This window comes from Rutidosis leptorrhynchoides, chromosome 6 (assembly GCF_046630445.1).
Source record: "Rutidosis leptorrhynchoides isolate AG116_Rl617_1_P2 chromosome 6, CSIRO_AGI_Rlap_v1, whole genome shotgun sequence".
NCBI lineage: Eukaryota > Viridiplantae > Streptophyta > Magnoliopsida > Asterales > Asteraceae > Rutidosis > Rutidosis leptorrhynchoides.
The window spans coordinates 75,053,841-75,081,661 of record NC_092338.1 but is presented as its reverse complement, the minus strand read 5'-3'; the positions used below and the strand labels follow the sequence as shown (position 1 = coordinate 75,081,661).

The window sequence follows — 27,821 nt, the reverse complement described above, 5'->3', positions numbered from 1 at the left end:
AATGAGTATATAATGAAAATCAAACCAGTTTATATATATATATCATTTATATATAATATTTTACTTATTTAAAATAGTGATATATTTTAATTACATAGTTAATATATACATATATCAGATTCTTTTTAAAGTATTTTAATTAAAACATATATGATAAATTAAAATTTATATACAAGGTTATATAAAAATATATTTATATCTTATAGGTAATTCAATTAATAATAACTACTAACATTATTTTGAAAACAAAATAGTTTGTAATATTAACATAAGTATTTTATATGTGTTAAATCCATTTTTTTATATAAGTAACATATGTTGTAATAATAATAATGATAATGTTAATAATAATAATAAATAACAATGATAATAATAATAATAATAATAATAATAATAATAATAATAATAATAATAATAATAATAATAATAATAAAATAATAATAACTACCTTAATAGCTTCCTAAAAAGAAAAACGCCTTGAACAAGATTTGAACCCGTGACCTCTCGTTACCCCAACCCGCACCCATACCATCCATCTGTTTCATTTTTCTGATATAATCCGTATACCAATATTTTTAACTAGTTTCTTTCGGCCCAACATCTAGGTTTACTTGTAGTTCTATAATCGAATGGCCCATATTGAAATTCCCGGAGCCCAACCGACCCACTTAACAAAATCCAGTACCCCAAATAGAATTAATAGGTTTAGTACTCCGTATTTCTTTTGTCGGTTCAAAATTGGATCGAGAGTGGCAGGGTTCAAGAACACACAGGAACGATTCATGGTACTTTGTTTCTGCAATCGATCAAACCACAATCATCAAGGTACGATAGGTCACTGATTCATCATCATCTTCGTTAATCATCATTCTTCAACAGATTAATCAAAGGGTAATTCTCGATGAATCAGCAGGTCAATCGATTCATCATCAACCTCGCTCCATCTTCATCATCGATCGGGTAACCAATTGATCATTTAATCGAGTAAGTAAACGTTTTTGTAATATTTTTCTTAATTTCTTCATCTCTTTAAATATATTTTCTGTATATATTTTTTTTTATTGGGTCAAACCTATTTGGTAAAATATAGAGTTCTTGATGGGTTTAATCGAAGAAAATGAAGAGATGGGTCTCGAATGATGTAGGTGATGATAATTGTTCATAGTTTTCGGTTACAAGGAGAGAAGATGAGGTAGAGAAAGAGACCGAGATGGTTGTGGGTTTAGTGGGTTTCGTTTGGATGGTTTTGAAAACAGAAAAACAGATGGTTGTGGTGGTGGTTTTCTATCGCTGCAACTAACGGCAACATAGCAGCAGTTTCTAAAGGGTTTGTGGTGGTGGTTATAAGACTAGAAAAAGAAGATGACGGTTTGGTTGGTCGAAACAGAAACGTACATTAGTGGTGAGGGTTTAGGTGGTTGGAAACCGAATACAGGATCAAGGATAAGGTGGGTCGACATGGTTACCGGTGGTTCTCGTGTGTCTGGTTCCAATTTAAAGTCGAATTTTCTGTTTTTCCATTCTAACTTACAGTAGTCTCATTATATGGAGTGTTTACTACCTTATATGACCTCTATAATTTTCTCAGATTGTTTCAAGACGTGGACGTATAACAAGATGTCGCCAGAATAAATTCAATTAGAGAAGAAAATAAAAACAAGAGGACAAAGTGCAACAGATTATTAGACAGGAATCCAATTTGATAAATTAAAAAAATATATAACAGATAATGAAAGTTAACAAAATGGTGCGAGTTTCCTATTACTGATTGCCAATCAATTTATTTTTAATTGAATTATTATCTAATAAATTATAAATATAAAATTTCTATAATAATAATAGAAGTAGTTATATTATTAATAATAGTAATATCAAATAATTAAGTGTAATAAAAATACTGATATAATAGTATTAATAATATGTATGAGGAAAAAGATAAATTTAATAATAATATCGGTGAATTTGTAATAACAATAATAACGATTTTTAATAATGCTGATAATAATAATAATATTTAATAAAAGTATTAATATTAATAATAATAATAATATTAATAAATATACTAATAATAAAAATAATGATACAAGAATGTTAAATCTTAATAACTTTAATAATAACAATCATGATAAGAATGATAACAATAATATTATTAATAACACTACTTATTTTAATATTAGGTGGTAAATGATAATAAAAATAATAATATAATAACTTATTTTCAAATCATCTCATAATATTCATATATTCAAATATATGTGTACCTATTTATAAATAATGGTTCGTGAATCGTCAGGCTTGGTCAAAGGGTAACCGATTATCCGAGTATAGATTTCAAACTTTTCTAGACTTAATATTAGGGTTTTTGCTTATCGTGTCGGAGACATATAGAAGATAAGGTTTAAATTTGGTCGGAAATTTCCGGGTCGTTACAATAGAAGTGGGTGACGACAAGGTTCAAATCACCCACCTACAATATACCGATGATACCATCTTTTTAGGGGAATGGAGTCGGATGCACATTGTCTTCAAAATCTTCTCAAATGCTTTGAATTAGCGTCGGGTTTAAAAGTGAACTTCCATAAGAGTTATTTGTACAGTATCGGTGTTAGTCAAGATGAAGTGGACTCGGTGGCTAATAGCTTTGGTTGCCAAGTTCGTAGTTTCTCCTTCACTTATTTTGAATTACCAATCGGGGCGAAAATGAACAAACTAAAAGATTGGAACCCGATCATAGAAAAAAAAAGTCTAGACTCTCGGATTGGAAAATGCGAACGTTGTCTTTTGGTGGAAGACTAGTACTTATCAAATCGATCCTAAGTAGCCTACCAATCTACCATTGTACTTTTTCTCGCTCTTTCGTGCTCCACCTTGTGTGATAAAACAAATTGAAAGTGTGAGACGTTTATTTTTTTTGGGCGGGTCGGATACGTATTCAAAAATGTCGTGGGTTAAATGGGGTCGTGTCGTTTCTTCTTATGGGAATGGGGGGCTAATAATTGGGTCTTTAAAAAAGAAAAAACTTGACGTTATTGGAAAAATGGTGATGGAGGTTCAAAACCGAAACCAAATTTTTATGGGTTGAAATAATTCGTAGTATTTACATGGTTGCTTGGATTGGGAGAGTGATACAGTTCACCCTTTTAACTCAAGTACTTGGCGTAACATTCTCTTGACAGGTTTTGAATTAGAGAGCAAAGGAATTGCTTTCAGGAACTGACATAATTAATAAATCTTATATCTCAACAACATGTTCAACATATAAGACCAAGAGTCCATCCTTTTCTAAAACCAATTGGTAATAGAGAGACTTCCCTTTAGACTTATATGCATAAATTTTTTTTCTTCTCATGGCCGATGTGAGATAACTTCCCAACAGGAACTCATATGTAAAGTCATTGGGTGATGGTACTAGAACACTGTTTTGGATGAGGTGTGGATTGGGGATAATACGATGCAATCCTTATACCCTATATTATACCGTCTAGAGCTACACAAAGAGGAAAAAGTGTCAGATCGTGGGGATATGGCTGCTACTTCCTTTTCTGCAAAATGGGAATGGCAGCGAATTCCAACTGGCGAACAAATGGTGAGCTAGAGGAGTTATCTAACCTTTTTTCATCCTTTAACTTTGACTGCAGGAACAAAGACACATGGAATTGGTCATTGGTACACAACGAGAAATTCACTGTTAAAAAAAAATTATCTTTGATTACGGACGAGTTGGTTTTAGCGAGCAATAACAATATCCAAGAAACCATGCAGAATAATCTAGTACCAAAAACACTAGAAATCATCGTGTGGCATGCAATACAAAAAAGATTGCCCGTTAGAACCGAACTCGACAAGCGGGGAATCGATCTTCGTAGTGTGGAATGCCCGTTGTGTGACGATGACTTGGAGACTGTGGAACATACACTAATCTTTTGTGACAAAGCTATGGAGGTTCAGAATCGTGTTTTTGGATGACGGGGTCTTGGGAATATGAACAATCTTAGCATAAATGAAATTCTCCGAGGGAATGCACCAACTACAATGTCTTGTCTTGGTTCGATAGTGTGGCAAGCGGTTGAATGGGTGTGCACATATTTTATTTGGAAAAATCATAACAATATGGTATTTTGGGGCAACAAATGGAATGGCCCGACTGCTTTGAACGATATTCAAGTGAAATCCTTTGATTGGATCTCCAAAAGAGTACGTGGAAAAAAAGATCGATTGGCTAACTTGGTTAAACGATCCTAGTGTCTACTTTACATCTAGATATAGTTAGAATTGAGTTGTCTATATGGGTGGGCATTGCACCTTTAGCAACCCACTGTTTCCTCTCATGATGTAATTTTGTGTTATAGAGCGTCTTTTTGACCTCTATTCTCCTTGTATATTTAGCTGATGTGGTTTAATAACTCTATCTTGCCTTTCGAAAAAAGTATTCTCAGAAGAGTAATATGATATTTCTAGCTCATTTATTAGCCATTTTTAAGTACGGGCATCATCGGTGTTCTCTCTTGTATTCACTTGCTGATTTAGTTTTCTTTTCGAAAATGTTTTTCATTTTTATTAAAGTCTTCGTTATTTTTGTCAAAAAAATTAAAAAATATATATAGCTTACATCAGGACAAAGCTGAAAGTATATGAAAATTTTGTAGGTCATAAACTTCCAGTTAATATCCCATGTCATGTTTAGATGAAGTTTAAAAAAGTCACGTAAGAATTTCAACGGGAACAACCGGTAACTGGTGACCACTTGTATACATCGATACACTTCTTGAAAGTATATGACATGCACTGATATAAATTTTTGCGTAAATAGCCTCAATTGAAACAAAACTGAAAGTATAAAATGTATTTATAGTTCTAACCCTTTAAACAATATGTGAGTGTTTCCTTTAGTGATTCTAAATAAAATAATACTATTTTAAATTAGTAATTAGATTAATATACTTTTAAAAAAGGCAATTTTTCACTTTATTTATTAAATTTTCATCTTATCATTGTACATGTGCGTATATAATTAAAATACTAAGATTACAATTAATAAAATTATATATAGTCCTTAACTAACAAGTATAGGACCTATTTCGAATTAGCAATATATTTTAGAATCTAAACTATTTTTTTGAATGGAATAGAATCTAAACTATAAATAATAAGTTCTGTTAATTTTTTCTATAAATGATTTTGGGACTAAAATAAAGGTAAGAAAGAGAAACATGTGACACATCAGTATAAAGAACCCGGGAAAATGCAATCCTTCATATCTGCAAATTGTTAATGATTATTGAATTGTTTCTTAAAAAAAAAATAACTTGCGAGCGATTAGTATCATTATCGTATGAATGAATAGTTGGTGAATAAAACAATCTATTTATTATTACCGCCGTCAGGATACGCCCAACTTGTTGCCAAAAGCCAAGGGATTTGTTGAAAGCTATCATCATATTCCGTCTCTTCGATAACTTCTCTTATAAAATCTTGGGTAGACCTTGGATGATCACCCTCGTCAAATTCACCTTCGTTCCTACGTCGTAGAGCGGACTGGATAATACCCGCTTGACCTGGAATATTGTATCCAAGTTCAACGTATTCGTGATGACATTTGTGAACTGGTAGTTGTGGTGGTGATGGTGTTATGATTTGAGGTTCATATTGTGTTGGGTTGTCGAGAATTGGAAATAGTGCGGAGATTTCGTCTTCGGTTAAATTTGCAAGAAAATCATAATCATTTTCCATGGACGGGTATGAATATTCTTAGTAAAGTTAAATTTTTTTTTTTTTATGTTTATAAATCTAGGTGACTGTATGAGTATGGTATGGTGTATGAGTGTGGTTTATATATAATAAACTCCCAAACTGTATGTACCTAACCCAGATTATATTACCGTACCCGGATCTCGCACTTCTGGGATGGAATTTTAAGACATTATGTTACTGCCAAAAGTCTTTACTGTCAAAAGTCTGTGAAAAGCTGTCAAAATTTAACACTTAGTGCATTATATTACCTAACCCGCAAGTCCCACTTCCGAGATGGCATTTTAAGACATTATTTTACTGCCAAAAGTTTGTGAAAAAGCTGTCAAAGTTTAACATAACTTGCATTATATTACCTAACCCGCAAGTCCCACTTCCGGGATGGCATTTTAAAACATTAGTTTACTGTCAAAAGTATGTGAAAAAGCCGTCAGAGTTTAACACTTAGTGAATTATTTTACCCCAAACAACTATATAGTTTTACAACTATATATACTACACTCATTCCTCAACAGATCACACCTCATCTACTTCTATACAACTATATTTTTCCTAATCACCAATTCCTCCAGTTCAATATGAATCAGTTATTTGTTTTATTAGAGGTTAATTACGGTGGTGAATTTGACCGTGAAGTGAAGACTTATTCTAGAGGTTGCCAAAGAGAGTATTGTGTTAACGTGCGCAACTATGAGTTATCGAATTTGCTTGCGTTTCTTAAGGAAGACATGCATGTCGAGAACAAACATGTATGATATTTCAAAGAAGCCAACGTTCCGACCACAATTCTTAAAGATGACGAAGATTGGAATGCTATGGTAGGTCGAGCCATGACACAATAATGAAAAAATAAATGTGTATATCGAATTTAGAGATGATAGCGCTTATGTTGTTTAGACTGATGATGAGGATGTACCAACTAAGGCAGTTTACGACACTGATGGCATGTTTTATTCAGATTCCGACTAAGAAACTAAGAAAGTTGTCATTGTTTTTAATGTTTAGATTATTATTGTGTTTTAGGTTAATCATGTCGTAATCTAAAAATATGTAATCATCTTGGTGTTTATTAATAAAATTGTTGTGTAAAAAAATTAAAAGTTTCCGTACTAACCCAGATTACCCTTAGAACGGACAAGCTTTTACATGATTGATAATCCTTGAAATGTCAAAACGGTGTCAGTTATTACGAGTTGCTCAGGTCGAGTTATCTTTTGAAAAAATTTTGTGTAGTATCTTTGTGGTAACAAGGAACTCTTGGCTTTGACTGTTTGTCAAACGGACTCTCAATGATTTTTCTAAAAAAAAAAAAAAAAAAGCTAAAGTGGGCAGGTTAGTTATTTTTGCAATATTTTAGTGTAACCAGGTAGGTGATAGATAATTAAAACACAACCACTACTAAGCTATAACAAGTAACTTTAATTTATAAAAGGTCTAGGTGCGTAATAGTATTCACCATTAGTATCATACATCGTATCGAATTCAAGTGTGTCTTCAAAAACTCCAAATAAAACATACAACTCAATTTTTTCTGAAAGTATACACGCTTTCCCTACTAATGTATACCATTCTTCATCAAAGCACATTATTTTTTCTGAAAGTATACACACTTTCCCTACTAATGTATACCATTCTTCATCAAAGCACATTGTTTCGGGTTCATATAACGCCTTTAAACTCTTGCTAGAAAACGACAAATTTTTTTTTTTTTTGAAGGCTCACCACCAGTCCCAGATATAAGCCGCGGCGCGACCAGACCAAAGAATGCAGTTCAGTTTCTCAAATCTCCTATTACCAAAATACACTAGCATGCGTGGCGCGGCTAGGAGGCTCGCGGCGCGGCCCTGTGCTGATGCTGATGTTAAATTTTGCTTTGCTTTAAAACACACTTCAAACATCTGGAAACATTATACAGCAACTTCTTCCAAACATACATCGTTAAACTTATCATTTACATAATGACACACTTTCATACATCCTCATACAAATCACTAAATATTCCTTGGTCGCGCACGACCCGTTATAAAATTTAAACGTGTCTTTTTGACCCAAAATACCGAATTTAGCACTTGGTTCTAAAACATGACTTAAACATCTTTTATCTATAATACACTTTTGACTCTTAGCGTTAATAAGCGGCTATCATAAAGCTAGGTTCAATTAAGAGACTTGCATACCACTTGCTAAGTGCCAAATGCTCCTCTAAAACCTTATCGTCCCATACCTTCTTGATGCTTAAGAACCTATCAAAACATTAACAACATGACGGGGTAAGCAATACGCTTAGTGAGTTAATGGTAAATAAATGGTTTAAACTTAAAACATAAACATAATCATAACGTGACCATAACCTTCCAACCCGGAGGTTGCTTTTATGAATCGGACTTGATCATCTCGTAACATAAACATACGTCTAATCTTAGCACATGACATGGACATAGTCCAAGCTTAATACAATAACGTGGATATAAATCCAAGCTTACACATAACATGGACATCGTCCAAGCTTACACTTAACATGGATATAAATCCAGGATATAAATCCAAGCTTATACATAACATGGACATCGTCCAAGCTTACACTTAACATGGATATAAATCCAAGCTTATCACGTGACATGGACATAGACATAAAGTCTAAGCTTTTCACCTTGACATGGACATAAAGTCTAAGATTTTCACCTTGACATAGACATGAAGTCTAAGCTTTTTACCTAGTGAACTTGATCGATACCCTCTTGCACGGATGCAATCCGGGAGCATCAAGTCACCTATATCATCATATCTCGTATTCAAAACAACCACGAGTACACTTCCATAGTTAAATTAAAAAACGTAGGATAATTCATAAACACCTCTTCTACATAACTTGTGATCATGGAACTCCATGATCACCCTTGACCCGCCCATATTACCCCCATATAACTCACCTTGATTTAAAACACTCCCTTGATTGGTTGAAGCTCCTTTGCTTTTACTAGCACCTATATAAGAGCTAATCTCATTATTTACACAATCGAGCTAACATAAAGCATTCAAACAAATTAACCTCATAAGCATAAACTTTCACTTTCATTCATTTAACACTTAAGGCTTAATCTTGCTTAACCCCTTTTTCACCACTTCACATGAACACTTATAATATTTAAAATTCTTAAATTTCATTAAACTTAGCTTTATATTTTCCATTTCAACAACTAGTACCATACTTACAACTTTTCAATATACAATTTCTCGAGTTCAATTAAGACATGTTCTCAAATCATTAACCTCCTTCTAACTTTAGAGGTGAACCTTAAACATTGACATTTTTTGAAAACACCTTTTTGACTTTCACTTCTTAGCAACAAACACTAACTAGCAATTCTATCATCTCAAAAATAAATCTTTACACACAATTTTCTCAAAATCATATATTTACTTTTATTGAGGCATTTCATCAAACACTTAGTGTGCAAAAACTTGTTATGACTACTAGCAATATTAAAATCACCATTTTTCCAAACCACAAGTACTTGTAGCAAGTTCATACATGAACTTGCATCTAAGAATCATATAAACTCGTTTTTAAGCTTGAACAACACATAATTAAAACTTATAAATCAACTACTTCTCATACATCATAACCCATTAGTGATAAATAAAGCTAGAAATGCATACCTTAACTTTAGAGTTTAAGAACCCTAATTTCACACAAAGAAGAAGTAATTGAAGATTTCTCAACTTCAACAATGTTTTATGCATACTCAATCACTTTAATTCTTGATTGCATAGAGTTAGATCTTTCAATTTGATGGTTTCCTCTTTGTCTTGCTCAAAATTGACCCACACACACACACACATACAAGTTCTGGAGTTTTTTTTGTTTGCAACTGATAAATAATTCATCAATTTACTAGTTTAAGTGGTGAAACTTTAGCCTTATTACACTTTCTATCCTCCCGATCAAAAGTGTAATAGTAAAGGTCCTTTCTTAACTTTGCATCACTAGTCCTTGCCAATATTTAACTAACAACTCTTGAATTGTCTATTTTATTTTGTTAGTTAAATACTTAAACATAACAAATCATTATTAATTCTCATAAAATATTACCTTAAAATTTTGGGATGTCACAGTTCTGCAACTCCTTGTTTGTAATAGTATATGTGCATTGAAACTTGATTCTCCGGCAACTTTTCTCGAAGAAACTCTTTCAACTTCTCCATATTAAAGTCGTAAACATATACATTATTAAACGTCATTTTCTCCCCTCCTGTGAATTTTTTATTATCATTCCATACAAAATCACAACCATGATATACGTCAGACTATAAATAATGGGGCAGCACCCCACCTCTCTCACGCCCCTAAATATATAGGTGGCATCTCATTTGGCACTTTTCTGACGCCCATGACACCCGTAACAGGGCGTCACGCTTTTGGGGCATCAGTCATCAATCCGACGGAAAGAATGCAAGCGTAAGAATTTTGTGTCCAATCAGATTTCTACATTAATTCCTATATATTATTAAATTATATATTTTATACCCAACTTCCAATAATATTTTACCACATCGCCCATCACAAATTTAATACTCAAATTTAACACTCTCCATTAAAAAACTTCACTTATTGACCTTGCCACATCACCACATCTGCCTTTGATGTCAAAGTGAGGGTCAAAAATGGTCTCAATTGAAACGTACTTCGGATCCATGGTACGTGTGTGTTTTTGTGTCTGTAGAGAAGATGAGTGAGTTGCTTCAAAACAAGAATTGGACGTGTGTTTATATGGAAAAGTATGGTTTTACTTAACCCGGATCTCCCACTTCCGGGATGGTATAGCAAGACACTATAAAACTGCCAAAAGTCACTGTCAAAAGTCTGTCATAAAGGTGTCACAGTGAATTATTTTACCTAACCCCGGGTCTTCCACTTCCGGGATGTCAATATTCTGTCAAAAAGCTGAGAAAATTTAACACTTACTGCATTATTGTACCTAACCCAGATCTCCTACTTTCGGGATGGTATATTAAGACATTATTAAACTGTCAAAAGTATGTCAAAAACTTGAAAAAGTTTAATCATTAGTGTATTATTGTACATAACCCGAATCTCCCACTTTCGAGACCCTCTATTAAGGTTTTCTTCTTTATATACCAACACTTATTTGAAGCACAAAAATTACAAGATAACACACAATTTACTCTTCACACTACTATGCCTACTCGTGGTCAAATTCCAAATTCTCATAGAACAATTTTTGATGTGGGTTGTTTTTTAAGAGGGACTAAGGCCAGAGAACATCAAAATGTATCATCAGTTTGAAGAATTATCATTATTGTGTGTAATAAGGGACATATTCCCTGTATACTCTGATAGTGTACGCGAGTTCTATCAGAAATTTTCTTTTTCAAGAAAAGACAAAAATGTTAGGTTCGTATTGAAATGTAGACATTCAACACTGCTTTGGGCCTCCCAACAGGAGGTTTTCAAATTTACAATTCTACCACTCAAATTGATGATGATCTTCTTTAGACACGTGTTGTTGGTGATACTTCTATAGAACATGTTGTCAACACATGTGTTGAAAATAAACGTCTAAACCTTTGTCTCAAAATCAAACAGATGTTTTTGGGTTTCTTAGAGACAATAAATGAAAATATACTATAATCCGTAGCAACATAATTGGACGTCCACCATGTGCAATCAACGATTACTCCAACAAGGTGCTTCTAATAGAAGCTCTTATGATACACTGGATCACGAATGGTATACCTATTGATGTCGGATACATCATGGTTAATCGGATGCAAGAAGCTAGGGAAAGCTTAAATGCACCTTTACCTTTCAGTATGATGATCATAAAGTTATTCTGAAATCTTGGCATCTCAACATCGGGTTCATATCGTATTCCTGAGAGGACTTGTCTAGTCTCCTAGTTTTTCGTGTGTTCACTTATATTTTTATTTATGGTTGTGTTTTTTAAGTTTCTATATGTATTGTATTATCTATGTTTTAGATGTATTATCTTATGTATTATCTATGTTATAAATGTTTGTTGGAACAAATAATGAAAGTAATTTTCTTGTCTTTATTATAACATCATGTTTGTTAAAGATAGAGTACACAAACAATGAATTATTAGTACACAAATACAAATACAAACGCATACATTTATCCTCTATTTGAACATGAATTTCTGTTATGTCCTTCTCCACCACAAACCTGACAGGTTGGACGTTTCCTTATTATGTTTCCAGGTTCATCCATCTCATTTCTATACCATCACGATCGTCTCCTACTCTTATGTGTTATCAATTTGACTGGATCTGCCCTAATAACAGTGCTTGAGTGTCCCCAATAAATATTGTCTCAAAGTGGAGCAAATTTACCATTATACTGATTTGCCCACCTTTTTGTTCGGAACATACCTCTCACAAGAGTCTTTAGATCTCTCGATGTCCACAAGCAGCAATGACGTGAGAGCAAGGAATTCTTTGATTCTGCCATCTTCCACGTGAATACTTTCCTGCAACAATTTGCACAATGAATTCGTTGCCTCCATCTCCTATTTTTCTCCGATTGTATGAACATTATACACACCTTGTTCGACATCATAGACTGATACTGTATGGCTCGCTGTCCTTGTTTCACGGAATTGATATAGTTTCTAATATTTTCTAGCCAACGGTACATTCCATTCCCTCACATAATCATATTGCTCAATGAAGTGTTTTCTAGTGTAATCAAAAGTGTATTCGATACACGCTTTGATTGACATCAATCGAGCATAACACAATACAGTATTAAGTGACTCCGATATGTTTGTAGTAAGGTTACCCCAATGACGATGGTCTTTATCTCTGAACAGGGATCACGTATTGGATCGATGTCATTTAAATACTGCCAAGCTTCTGTTTTAATACCTTTAATCTTTCCAATTGCTCAACGATAAATGGTGCTTAGAGCAGTGGACCTGATTGTCTAACTTAATCTCTTCAATTGATGGTCCTTGAAACGGCTGAAGTTGCTACGAATATGTCGTAAACAGTAACAATGATGCCAACTAGGAATTTGGCTTACGACATTAAGAATTCCTTGATGGCGGTTTGAAATAACACACAACTCTTTTGGATTACGTGAAACGACATGAGTTCTGAATAGATGCAAAAACCATGACCAACTTTCTTTGCTTTCATTATCAACCATTGCAAATGCAACAGGCAGTATATGCCCGTTAGCATTTTTTGTAACCTCCAAAAGAAACTTACCCTTGTAGTTGCCTTTTAAATGTGTGTCATCAATATAAATCATAGGGATGTACATATTAAATGCTCTAATTGACGGGCCAAATGCTCAAAAAACAAACTTGAATGTAAATGCCTAGCTCGTGCTTTGTGGACCATGCTCAAACCTTACAATGGTCTCTGGATTAGTATGAAGTAATTCATCTATATACCTAGGCAACTCAGCAAAGTTACTCTCCCAGGATCCAAAAATTCGTTCGATAGCAATTCCCCTAGCATTCCATGCCTTAGCGTAACTGACGTCCACATTCCAAGTATCTTTTATGTGTGCTTGGATGTGCTTAACGGGATAAGCCATGTTTTCATTGACTTGACATGCAATATCATTAGCAATCAAGCTCGATATTAAACAAGGATTATTGTTCTCCACAAACATACCCGTAACAATTGTGGTTATCGACCCACTTTGAATACGCCATATACGGTACTTGTTCTTACTTGAACCAGTAACACTCCACATACACGGATAATCTTCGTGGGGACCCTTGTACTTTTTTCCTCTTGTGAAACATTTTATTTGGGCATAGTCTGGCCTCGTATAAGTAATAATTATCTCTCTACAATTCTTTATGTTCCACTTTTGAATAGCGAACATAAATTCGGCTTTACTTTGAAAAGCCATTCCTTCAAAGACTAATGCAGGTATCTCATTAGACCAACAAGTAAAATTTGGTTCGTCATCTTCATTGAATGGAAGTCGACCTTCATCATCAACTTGCGAATTAAGGAACCCAAACCATGATATTATTCTTCTCGTTTGTTGAGTTCCTACGACCATCTCCTCCTCATTCACTATTTTCACCTGAAACTTCTTCTTGGATGCTAAAACTCTCTATAGTGTCATTACTTTCTTGTGACATTGCATCATCGGCATCTTCGCCTTCCTCTTTCTCTATGGCTTCATCTTCATGGTTGTGAGATGTGGATGGAACTCCGTGTTCATAATGAATGTTTTATGAGGATTGCATAACACTATGCATCTGACACAATACGAGATTCTTGTGTAGGAATGATGCTCGCTAACCTATCTTTGAATTGAGCTTGATATTCTGGATTTTGCTCACCCAAAATATATGTTGTCTTTAAACCATTGTTATCAAATATTTGATTATTGTATACTGAACCATTAAACTCATACCAAAGTATGAGTTCCAATGCCCATAACTCCTTTTCAACTCGAACATGTCGGTAGACCATATCAACAAACTAAGAGAAATTAACCTTGTTACACAATAGAAAACCATTTTTTGCCGAATTATCTTCACTAATAAGGCATCCATCTTGAAAAGTAACGTCATCACCCCAAAAACGATGAACAAAAATTGGAAGAGATAGAGCCTTTATTTTAGAGTAAGATTAGGAAACTTTTTAACATTTATTTGAATTGAAGTGTTTGCTATAAACTGTTCTAAATATTACCAGTTTAAATAAGACACTAAATTATGGGTTCCGAATTTGGCAGAATCGGGATAGATAAATAATTTTTTTTGGTAAGCGAGGAAACCCTCTTATGAATGAGCACATTGACTCCCCCATAGAAGGTAAAACCTCAGGTAATCAAGCCCCCCGAGCGCGAAACCTGATACCGGGTGAATTGCGCATTATGTGCACCCTCTAGTTACACTCCCTTTTTGAACAATTTGGCATAGTCAGGAATTGAATTCGGGTGGTGTGCTTCATTGGGCAACTCGGTGGTCACTCAAGCAAGCCTGCGTGGTTTAGATAAATAATTCTGAAGAGACTGAAAAAGAAAATAAATCTAGCAGCTTTTATCAGCTTTAATCAACTAAAAAAACAAGAGACTGAAATTTAGGGTTTTGGTTAAGGGTTCCGCAACTGGGACATGTGGCACCCCTTATTATTGTGACACGTACAAATTAATTAGGGTTGGGTGGTGTTGAAAAATCGTGTGTACTTTTACCAATTTCAGATTAACGCAGCGGATAGTTAAAATAATAATCTTTTATTATTTCATAAAAATATTTACAAGATTATATATTCATATATTTAATGAAACATGCACACGATTAATTTTATCCCAATGATCCAATTACACCATAATAATTGTCATGAATATAAAACAAAAGAGGAGTTAACGATATACATTTCTTGGAGAAATTGATGAGACGGAGAGAAACTTACGATCAAAAGTATGACCGTCTCTTTGGATAGTCCACACTACACTTCAAACGACCGTCAATGGATGCTAGTCCAAACTCAAATATCGTATTAATATAATCCAATTATATTAATACATTAATCGATAATACTCCGTATGTGTATGTTGGGATTTATCAAAGGAAAGCAAAAACTAAATGTTATTTTTTCTCTTTTCTCTCTTACTGATCTCATAACCCAACGATCATATATATATGAAATATGATATACTCTTGTTTGGTAGCAAAAAGCAAATCAAAAGAATATATTGTTTTCAATTTCTTTGTCTGTAATATCATATTTCGTTTGATTTGGTTTTAAAAAGTCATATTTCTCAAATACTTTAGGGGTATGTTACGTAACTTATAATTAATAATTTCTATCATGTCGCTTTCACGTGAATAGTAAATTAATTAATTTCGTTTCATTTACTATTCATATGAATAGTAAATAAATTAATTTCGATTTACTATTTTGTTACTTGAGTAATATATATACATCATATATATATTTTATTTGACGTCTCGGTGTATATGTGTGTGACCTCGAAGGCTCAAATGAAGTTGGTCATATAGTTATATGTTGTACCTTGCACATTAATCCTACAGGTGGGACCATCCCGCAATTGGGACATGCGGAATCCCCAAAAAGCCTTCTCTTTCCTGACGCAACACAGCTTTTTTCAGTTTTTTGCAGTTTGGCACAGGGTTCCGCTATTCCCACCTACGGCATCCTTCGTTTTTTAACCATTTCGTAGCTCCTAATAGCGGGTATACTAGTTTCACAAAAAACCTTATTGACCATACGGGTACGATAAAAGACAATTGGGATAAGTATGGGTTTGCCAAAAAAATTCAAGAGTATAACAATAAATCAACTTAATTGATTAATTGCACTTGTTAATTATTATATATGCTCTCAACAACATACTTGAGATTAACGGAATTTAGACCTAGCTAAGATTACACCAAACAAACGATGTTATATAATATGCAATAACATACACAATTGGTATGAAATTCAATCAAGTAGCATACGATTAGGAAACCAAAAATTTCTCACAATTTATGGTACCAATATACACCTTGGTTCTTGCTATCTTGATCTGGCTCAATATACATGCACTCCTTGGCCTCTCTCCACATTGCTTTAAAAATTGGAGTCCTATCAATCTTATAATATTCACCCAAAATCGGGTTGATCGCATCCCTCGCTTCCTTCGCATGATAATGCGGAATGTACGAAATCAGGTGATGCAAGACGTGTGTGTGTGTTACGTCATGGAAGACTCTATTCAAGAAACCGAAATCTCTATCTATCGTAGATAATGCTCCTTTGATCCATTTCCATTCGGTCGAATCATAATGAGGTAACGAGAGATGAGTGTGATGCAAGTAAGTGATCAAAACGAAGAAAGCGTGCACACCGATTACAGGAATCACATACATGGACATCACCCAACTCAACCCTTTTGCTGCTACAAGAAGCCTAAGTGCATAAAATACACCAATAATACCAAGATCCGATAGGACAACTTGAATACGTTCGCGCTCAGTGAAAATCGGACTCAACGGATCAAAATGGTTCGCAAACCTTTCGTATTTCTTCCCGGAAACATTGGTTAAAAGGTATAAAGGGAAGCCAAGAGTTAACCTGAAGACCAAAGTGAAAACTCGACCGGGTGGATTGTTGAGGATTTTGGAATAAATCATGACTTTGGACTTACGTTTAGGAATGTAAACTTCATCGTTATCGAGTGAGTTTGTGTTGGCGTGATGACTACGATGGCTGTATTTCCATGAGAAATACGGCGTAAAAAGAGCAGAATGAAGAACGAATCCAACGACATCATCGATTAATTGATAGTCACTAAAGGCATGATGACCACATTCGTGACCAATCACCCATAAACCGGTTAGAATGCTTGCTTGACAAAACCAATAAACCGGCCACGCTAAGTAAGCGAAAGGAGCGGGGATAAGAGGGATGTATGTGTTTGCGAGGTAGTAGAAGACGTAAGTAATGATGAGATCATGAACAACGTAGTAAGATGAACGAATAACAGATCGTTCGAAACAGTGAGCAGGGATTGCTTTCTTGAGATCGCTTAGTGAGAATGGTGGATCGGTTGGGACACGTTTTAGGAGATCGTTTGTTTGATTCAATGAATCCGACATTCGACCACCTGCTCCCATGTTTCTTGAAATGTATGAACAAAAAAGACTTGAGATACAAGAATAAGATTGAATGTTTATGTTTTGTTTTGTTGGTGAGTGTTTGTGATACCATGCTCATCAATGTGTGATATTTATAGATATATCATATATATACAAGGAGTCAAAGCAGCCGGCTAGCTAGTTCAAAATGCATAATTTAATTAATTGATTTATTAACATGTTTTGCAACCACTTGGATTTTGTTTTGTTATGCAAATTGTTGGCTTAAGAAGACTGGAATTGTAGCGACTATATATATATCAACAAGGAAAAGTCTTAACATTTTTGTTGATATAGAGTTTAAATTGATAACTTAGATTGTGATTTAGAGTTTAAATTGATAACTTAGATTGTCGAGTTTAAATTGAATATCAGACATGATTTAGACTATGGTAATTAAGTTCACCATTTTCATGGCGTCTTACTTTTTATTTTTTTATTTTTATATTTAACTTTTTTTCTTACTTAAAGGTCGGAGATCTTCTTTGATGATGTTGCAAAAAGTGTTTGTTTTTTAGAACGCCATGATATTGCGGTGTCTCCATTTAGGAATACATATCCAGTTTGAGATTTAGCTTTATGTGGATCAGATAAATAATCTGCATCTATATAACCAAACAAATCTTGTTTCGAGTTGTTAGAATAAAATAATTATAAATCAGTAGTTCCCCGAAGGTATCAAAATATATGTTTGATCCCATTCCAATGTATTTTGGTAGGGGCTGAGTTGAACCTTGTCAACAAATTAGCTGCAAAAGAAATGTCAAGTCTTGTATAATTTGTAAGATACATAAGAGCCCCAATTGCACTAAAATATGGAACTTCTGAACCAAGAACATCTTCATGTTCTTCTCGGGGACGAAATAGATCAGTGTCAACATTGAGTGATCTATCCACCATAGGAGTACTTAATGGTTTTGCCTTGTCCATATTGAAGCGTTTTAAAACCTTTTTGGTATAATTTGTTTGATGTACAAGTAAACCATTCGGCATATGCTTAATCTGTAAACCAAAATAATACTTGGTTTTTCCGAGATCTTTCATTTCAAATTCTTTCTTTAAAAGTTGAATGACTTCATGAATCTCTTTATTTGTACATATGATGTTAAGATCATCGACATAAATAGCTATAATCACATATCCGGATGTTGTTTTCTTAATGAAAACACATGGGCATATAAGATTATTTGTATACCCTTTGCTTATCAAGTAATCACTTAATCGGGTATACCACATGCGGCCCGATTGATTCAGCCCATATAAAGACCTTTATGATTTAATGGAATACATTTCCTTGGTTTATTAAATGCTTTTGGATACCTTAAACCCTTTTGGTATAATTCATATATATATCACTATTAAGTGATCCATATATATAAGTAGTAACAACATCCATGAGATGCATTTTTTAATAAACTGCCACGTTGATTAAGTATCTAAAAGTAATTGCATCTATTACAGGTCGATAAGTTTTTCTCATAATCCATTCCTGGTCTTTGAGAGAAATCTTGAGTTACAAGTCTGACTTGACCTTGTAAGTTAATTTTTCTTATTTCCTTTTCGAATTAAAATTCATTTGTATCCCATACGTTTCACATCTTTAAAAGTGATAATGATTTATCCGAAAACTTTTCTTTTATTGAACAATTCTAATTCAGCTCGTATATAGTCATGTCTATTTTTGACATTCAATGACAGATTTTGGTTCCAGCTCATCATCTTTATTCATGATGTCATTATATAAAAAATTCTCATCAATATTTGTCATTCATTTTTGGTTCCATGTTATTGCATAATTTATTGCAATTTATGTATTTACATTTATCAATATCCTCTGTAGAAGGAATATTGATTTGTGGTTCTTCTTGAACACTTTCTTTTACCTCATTATCAGCTGATTTTTCTTTTCGAGGATTTTTATCTTTGAAACCAATTGGTCTTTCACGTTTCAGACGTGGTAAAGACTAATGAGTGATATTATTGCCAGCTTTTGAAATTTCAATTCTAGCTGAAACATTTCATGCTATTATATATGATTTAGTCAATCTTTTTGTATCTTTAAATGCATAAAGTAATTAATTTGCAAGTTCTTGCATATGCATTATTTTGAACTTAAGTTTCACATTCTTTTGTGCGACTTCAATATACCTTAATTGATGTTCACATCATGAAGCATCATTTTATTTTTATTTTTTTTCATTTCTCCCCTTAATCTAGGGACCAATTTTTCATTAAAAAGACAATCAGCAGAACGTGATGTAAAAACATCACCCGTCATGGATTCAATATATCTTATGATTGTAGATGTTTCATATCCAACATATATTTTCATCATTCTTTTAGGAACCATTTGTTGTGGTGGTGCAATTAAAAATACACTGCACAACCAAATGTTCTAAGATGGAAAATATTTGGCTCTCGACCAAAATTAAGTTGGTAATGGAGAATATTTATGACTTGCACTTGGTTTAATGCGAATTAATGTCGCATCATGTAAATTTACATGTCCCCATATAAATATTGAGAGTTTTGTACTCATTTCCAATTGTCTAGTTATTAGCTGCAAGCGTTTATCTATTGATTCAGCTAAACCAATTTTGTGTATGCACATGAGCAACTGAATGTTCAACAACAATCCCTGTAGACATATAATAATTATTAAATGCTTGAGATATTAACTCACCAGCATTATCAAGTCTCATCCTTTTTAATGGTGTAATCAGAATAATGTATTCTCAATTTAATAATTTGTGCAAGAAACTTTGCAAATGCCATATTACGGCTTGATAACACACAAATATGAGACCATCTGCTAGATGCGTCTATTAGAACCATGAAATATCAAAATGGTCCACATGATGGATGAATTGGTCTATATATATATATCCCCTTGAATTCTTTCAAGAAACATTGGTGATTCTTTCTCAATGTACTTTTCATTAATCACCATATGTGCTTTTCATTAATCACCATATGTGCTTCTCATTAATCATCATATGTGTTTTTCATTATTCACCATATGTGCTTTTCATCATATGCTCTTTTAATCATATGCGCTGCGCTTTTCATCATATGTGCTTTTCATCATATGCGCTTTTTATCATATGCGCTTTTAATCATATGCGATGCACTTTTCATCATATGCACTTTTCATTATATGCGCTTTTAATCATATGCGATGCGCTTTTCATCATATGCGCTTTTAATTATATGCGCTTTTAATCATATGCGCTTTTCAGTGATACATAGATATTTCTCATTATCTGTTATCATTTACTGATAATCATATCCATTATGATATATATATCAGAGAAACCTAATCAATTTCTCTTTGATTTTGAGAAAACACGGCATTGTTTATCAGAAAATTTGTACCATTTGGTAATATTAATTTTTACCTTTTCCATTCCTTATATCAAGTTTGCAAGACCTGATATAGTATTTATAATTCCTTCATTTGATTTAAATCAATGAAATATTTCTTAGATCATAGTGTGTATGTTACCACTATCTACAATACATAGGTCTTTACCATTTAATTGATGATGTATTTCAGCAGGATTCATATAAAACTTCAAATATGATAAGCAAATAATGAGTTATATTTCAGCAAGATAATCAAATTATATGACATGCAAACAAGTTACAATCTGAAGTACATAAAAGATAACACTTAATAAACATATGCGTTATGGTCTAAAACCATTTATTTATGAGTGATACATAACAAGCTAGGCATCTTAGAAAATTCAAACCATTCAACTCTCAAGGTAGCTCAGGGTTTATTTAATCAATATTTTTCAACAGATTCACTCTCGTTTTCTTTTCTTTTGGGACTTATTTGTAGAGCTAAACAAGATGTTCATGTATTCAAGAAATACTAGACTGATGATCCACGTTACCAGATCATTAATAAGAATCTCCGGGATTCTTATAAGATCGTCTACTAACATCTTCAATTTTATTCTTTCATGGATCACCGTTATTTCTTGATAATTAATATCGTATATATCTTTGAGTATTTTCCATAATACACTTGGATCTTCGATCATATAATATGTAGATTCTAAGGACTCGTCAATATGTTTGCTAAGAAAAATACTTGTTATTGCTTTCTCTTGTTCGGAACAATTGTTATTTTCATTCAGGGTTTCTAAAATACCGATTGATTCGAGATGTTTTTCTACATTCATAATCTATGTTAAGTAGTTGTTCCCACTTGATTCTAAAGGGGCAAATTTAAGCCTTTTCAAATTCGACATTTTCTATTATCAAAAAGATGAACAACATAAATTATAATCATACTCAACTTCTATTCATAGACAAATAATAAAATAAAATTAGAATTATTTTAAATTCATAAGTAGCAAACAACAGAATAATGACATGATTACAAATGTTAAAATCACAAGAGCAGGATAGAATATAGGTTCACCCCGTGGTATATTAGCAACAATGATGATAGTTAGTATGACCAATACAATAGGAAAAATAATCCTTGTGTGAATCATCTTTACAAAAAAACTTTTTGAGAGTGGTAATCTGAGAAAATGAAGATTGATTTGTGAAAATGTGAAAACGGAGATGTTTATTTTATATTTGAAAAATATAATCGTTGTAATGTCGTCAGTTGACGTTAACAACCGTTATGTATATATGACCGTTGTAACGTCGTTAGTTGACGTTAACGACTGTTATGTACTTGTTGTATTAATAATAATTTTAATAAAAGAATTTTATTAGTACAAATACGATTACTATAAATACATTTAGTATAAATACATTTAGTATAAATACGAAGATTAAGAGAATAAACATATTATGCATAAATAATAAATTTTAAGAATAAACATTAGTATGCATGAAATAAATAATGATTAATTGCATAAGTAATCATAAATGTTAGATAACATAAATATAAATGTTAGCGAAGTTAATAAGAGTTAGATTACAGAAATATAATTCATGCGGTATAACCTACCATATATAACTTAAATAACATAAATATAAATGTTAGTGAAGTTAATAAGAGTTAGATTACAGAAATATAATTCAGGCGGTATAACCGACCATATATAACTTAAATAACATAAATATAAATGTTAGTGAAGTTAATAACATAAATATAAATGTTAGTGAAGTTAATAAAAGTTAGATTACATAAATATAATTCATGCGATATAACCGACCATATGTAACTTAAATGACATAAATATAAATATTAGTGAAGTTAATAACATAAATATAAATGTTAGTGAAGTTAATAAAAGTTAGATTACATAAATATAATTTTACTTATGATGATAATAATATTTACCTTACTAATAAATAATAGAAGATATCGTTAAATAATTTCTTACCTTGATCAGTGACTTGTGCTTGCTTAGATAAACCTTAATTATACGGAGCACTTCGTGCTGATAACGTGTTATGATTTAGGAGTTTATGACTACTTTTAGAACCTGATTCTTGATTATAGACTATTAATAAAATTATAAGAGAATCAGAGAGAGTATATAGATGAGAGTATATCAGAAGATTGTATATTAGAAAGTGTGTTTTACAATCATACATGATGCATATTTATAGCATAAGAAAATACTGTACAATTAGGTGGCCATAAAATTTGCAGCCACTTTTGACTTTGAAAAAGGACATTTCACAACACAATTATAATATTATACTCTAAAATCGTTCCAAATACACTACTTACCCAAAAGTCAGAGGGGACAACTGCCCCTTCCGGCCTCCATTAAATTTTGCCGTTGGATTAGACTTTATATCATTGGAGCAATTATGTTGCATGATCACATTTTTAAGCTGGTGTAGGAGAACAATATTTGGGATATGTAGTTTGTTTAACTTTTATGTGTTGTTTCATACTTTAATTTTATCATTTTGCTTATGTGGATTTTGGATAAGTACTTTTGATTGAAGTTGTTTTTTTTGTTTAAAATACTCACTTTTTTATTGTTGGAGTGGAAAAAATCACATTGAAATGCAAGATCATAACTCATCATTCGTTATCGTACTTTCTATAGCAAATATAACTTCACTTAGAACTTCGACTGTGCTAAAGAACTTGACGAAATTTTTTTCTGTTTTTTACCAATATTTAATGAAGAAATACTACTCATTCTTCCATTCTAATGCTATTGATTCATAGCATTTACGAAACTCATTTTTTACATTTCTACACTTTCAAGACGTATACTACTAAAGTGTTTCGTCATAAACATGCTATCAACAAAAAACATTGTTGTACAAATATTAAGAATTACAAAAGCTATTTTTTAGAGCTTCCGTGAAACGCACGGGCTCATAAAATCTAGTATAACAATAAATCAACTTAATTGATTAACTGCAATTATTACATATGCTCTCAACAAACTTGAGATTAACGGAATTTATACCTAGGTAAGATTACACCAAACAAACGATGTTATATAAATGCAATCAACTAGCATAGTAGCATAGGATTAGGAAACCAAAAATTTCTCACAATTTATGGTACCAATATACACCTTGGTTCTTGCTATCTTGATCTGGCTCAATATACATGCACTCCTTAGCCTCTCTCCACATTGCTTTAAATATTGGAGTCCTATCAATCTTGTAATATTCACCCAAAATCGGGTTGATCGCATCCCTGGCTTCCTTCGCATGATAATGCGGAATGTACGAGATCAAGTGATGTAACACGTGAGTGTGTGTTACGTCATGGAAGACTCTATTCAAGAAACCGAAATCTCTATCGATCGTAGATAAAGCTCCCTTGATCCATTTCCATTCGGTCGAATCATAATGAGGCAACGAGAGATGTGTGTGATGCAAATAAGTGATTAAAACGAAGAAAGCGTGCACACCGATTACAGGAATCACATACATAGACATCACCCAACTCAACCCTTTTGCTGCTACAAGAAGCCTAAGTGCATAAAAGACACCAATGATACCAAGATCCGATAGGAGAACTTGAATTCGTTCGCGCTCAGTGAAAATCGGACTCAGCGGATCAAAATGGTTCGCAAACCTTTCGTATTTCTTCCCGGAAACATTGGTTAAAAGGTATAAAGGGAAGCCAAGAGTTAACCTGAAGACCAAAGTGAAAACTCGACCGGGTGGATTGTTGAGGATTTTGGAATAAATCATGACTTTAGATTTACGTTTAGGAATGTAAACTTCATCGTTATCGAGTGAGTTTGTGTTGGCGTGATGACTACGATGGCTGTATTTCCATGAGAAATATGGCGTAAAAAGAGCAGAATGAAGAACGAATCCAACGATGTCATCGATCAACTGATAGTCACTAAAGGCATGATGACCACATTCGTGACCGATCACCCATAAACCGGTGAGAATACTTGCTTGACAAAACCAATAAACCGGCCACGCTAAGTAAGCGAAAGGAGCGGGGATAAGAGGGATGTATGTGTTTGCGAGGTAGTAGAAGACGTAAGTAATGATGAGATCATGAACAACGTAGTAAGATGAACGAATAACAGATCGTTCGAAACAGTGAGCAGGGATTGCTTTCTTGAGATCGCTTAGTGAGAATGGTGGATCGGTCGGGACACGTTTTAGGAGATCGTTTTCTTGATTCGATGAATCCGACATTCGACCACCTGCTCCCATGTTTCTTCAAGAAATGTATGAACAAAAAAGACTTGAGATACAAGAATAAGATTGAATGTTTATGTTTTGTTTTGTTGGTGAGTGTTTGTGATACCATGCTCATCAATGTGTGATATTTATAGATATATCATATATATACAAGGAGTCAAAGCAGCCGGCTAGCTAGTTCAAAATGCATAATTTAATTAATTGATTTATTAACATGTTTTGCAACCACTTGGATTTTGTTTTGTTATGCAAATTGTTGGCTTAAGAAGACTGGAATTGTAGCGACTATATATATATCAACAAGGAAAAGTCTTAACATTTTTGTTGATATAGAGTTTAAATTGATAACTTAGATTGTGATTTAGAGTTTAAATTGATAACTTAGATTGTCGAGTTTAAATTGAATATCAGACAGGATTTAGACTATGGTAATTAATTTCACCATTTTCATGGCGTCTTACTTTTTATTTTTTTATTTTTATTTTTAACTTTTTTTTTTACTTAAAGGTCGGAAATCTTCTTGGAAGCAATCTCTTTATCTGTGGAATAGAGAGAGAAATGATTTTTTCTACTCTTGAGATTGTTTCACTCTCGGTGGAGAAATGACTTGTCTTTATTCTAGGATAGGGAAATGATTGTCTACATCAAACATTTCCATACTTCACACATGTAAAATTGAGTTTTGTTGTTATTGTTGTTGAAAAGTCTAACATTATTCATGACTTAATTAACGCTCACTCTTGGGTCAAATATGATAGGCCACGATGTATCCATCATGTATCAATTACATTAAGGAACTTGATTAATTAGTCTAGTCTATATGTTTTTGAAAGTAGAGTTAACTAGTTGTGGAGCCCTCGCTTCGCGCCGGGAGCTCCGTTTTAAATGCGAGTTAAAAAAAGTCTTTCCTTTTGTGGATCTATTTTGTAAAAAAAAAAAATTTTGACATCTAACATTGAAGAGTTGTTTCTTTTGTGAAAGTTGCTTCTTTTAACGTTAAAGTTAGTTGATCTATTTTGTAAAAAAAATATTTTTCGACATCTTTTGGTAGCATTGAAGGGTTGTTCCTTTTAAGAAAGTTGCTTCTTTTATCGTTGGAAACAAAAAAAAAATGTAGCACAGTAGTGGTTTATGTGGGTCCTACTGTTTGAGCGCAGTGTAGAAGCCGGTAAAGCGTGGTGGGTGTTTTTGGTGTTAGTGATGAGATAAATAATAATTTATAATATAGCTATAAATTAGGGGGTTCAATTTGTATTTTAATGAAAGTTGTGGAGTTGATTTGTAAAAAATAAAAAATTGAATAATACTATTCATAATAAATAAGATAAATTTTGTCTATTAGTTATATTGATAATTTAGACCTTTAAAATAAAAAACAGTATACCATAAATTCGGAAGGAGGCAGTATTTTAATTTCAATTATAACCATGTACAATGTATATGCACTTAGTAATATGAACAGTAGTCTATCCGTCCAAAATCTATTTTCCTCATATAAAGTCATATAATTTAAGAAATATCATTATTACATTATATATTTTTGCACTTTTAAGTTCTACCCCTAATTTTATTACCTATCATTTTATCTTACATGCATAAATTAAGGGTATAAAGAAACTTTATCATTTTATTTTTATCTATTTATCGACGTAGATAATTAATTTGAGACATTTTAAACTGAAATAGAGAACGGTAAATTTGGAACGGAAGGAGTAGTATTCTCAGAAAGAGTAGCAAGATATTTCTGGAGATGTTAGGGTTGGAGTAAGTGAAAAAACTTAGAGTGACAAATGCCTTGTTAAGGATATGTAAGGGTTAAAATAGTTACTATTGTTCTAGGGGTATTAAGAGCATATGGAGTGATGATCGAAATTTTCAGTATTTATACAGGTATTAATAACATATAGAGTGGTGATTGGATTTTCAGTATTTTTATTTTTTTTACTGTAGTATGCTAAATAACATGTGAGTGTTTTCTTTGGCGATTCTAAATAAAATAATATTTTTTAGATAAGTAATTAAATTAAGATTTTTTTAATGACGACCTTAAGGGTTGTCATGGGGTTAGGACATGCAAGAATAAACTTGTACATTAATAAAAGTTAACCACTTGTATAAAATAACCATCACCATTCATTAATATACTTTTAAATAATGCCATCTTTAATTTATTTATTAAATTTTCATCTTATCATTGTACATGTGCGTATATAATTAATATACTAAAATTACAATTTACGGAGTATAAATTTATATAGTCTTTAACTAACAAGTGTAGGACTTGTTTTGAATTAGCATTATATTTTAGAATCTAAACTATTCTTTTGAATGGATTAGAATCCAAACTAAAAATAATAAGTTTTGTTAATCTATTTTATATGTGGTGCTGCCTACTTATGGAGCGTTGTTAATCACTTGCTTGCCTCCTTTGTTGTCTTTTCTTCACTGTTTGCCAGAAGTTATTGCTGGTCACCTAAACTTATCCTTCCAGTCTTCTTAAATTTACTGTCAGTTTGTTGAAACCGTGCCGGCTGTTTTCCACCAAACATACTTTCTAGTTTTGCCATTAACTGTGTTTCCACATCATATGAGATCATCTTTGCCATCAGATTTGTTTCCCCTGAGATGCACTTCCTTTTCTTCTTTCTCTAACCGCTTGATTTGTTACTTTGAAGTTTAACTTTCTTGTCTTAACTAGAGATGGTTCCAACTAGGGATGATAATAGATGTTTCATCCATGCACATCCATCCGATCCGATCCATTTATAGTGGATATGGATGATGTAA

General features: G+C 32.8%; 2 protein-coding genes across 2 annotated transcripts; both read right to left on the bottom strand.

Annotated features, from left to right (window-relative positions):
• Nucleotides 1-16,093: 16,093 nt before the first annotated feature.
• On the bottom strand, nt 16,094-17,463 carry LOC139851728 (delta(12) fatty acid desaturase DES8.11-like). The gene has a single exon (XM_071840881.1). The coding sequence runs from the start codon at nt 17,388-17,390 to the stop codon at nt 16,254-16,256; it is 1,137 nt and encodes a 378-aa protein (XP_071696982.1). The 5' UTR covers nt 17,391-17,463; the 3' UTR covers nt 16,094-16,253.
• Nucleotides 17,464-23,687: 6,224 nt separating this feature from the next.
• LOC139851621 (delta(12) fatty acid desaturase DES8.11-like) lies at nt 23,688-25,128 on the bottom strand. The gene has a single exon (XM_071840716.1). It carries the CDS (start codon nt 25,044-25,046, stop codon nt 23,910-23,912), a length of 1,137 nt encoding a protein of 378 aa, XP_071696817.1. The 5' UTR covers nt 25,047-25,128; the 3' UTR covers nt 23,688-23,909.
• Between the last annotated feature and the right edge of the window lie 2,693 nt (nt 25,129-27,821).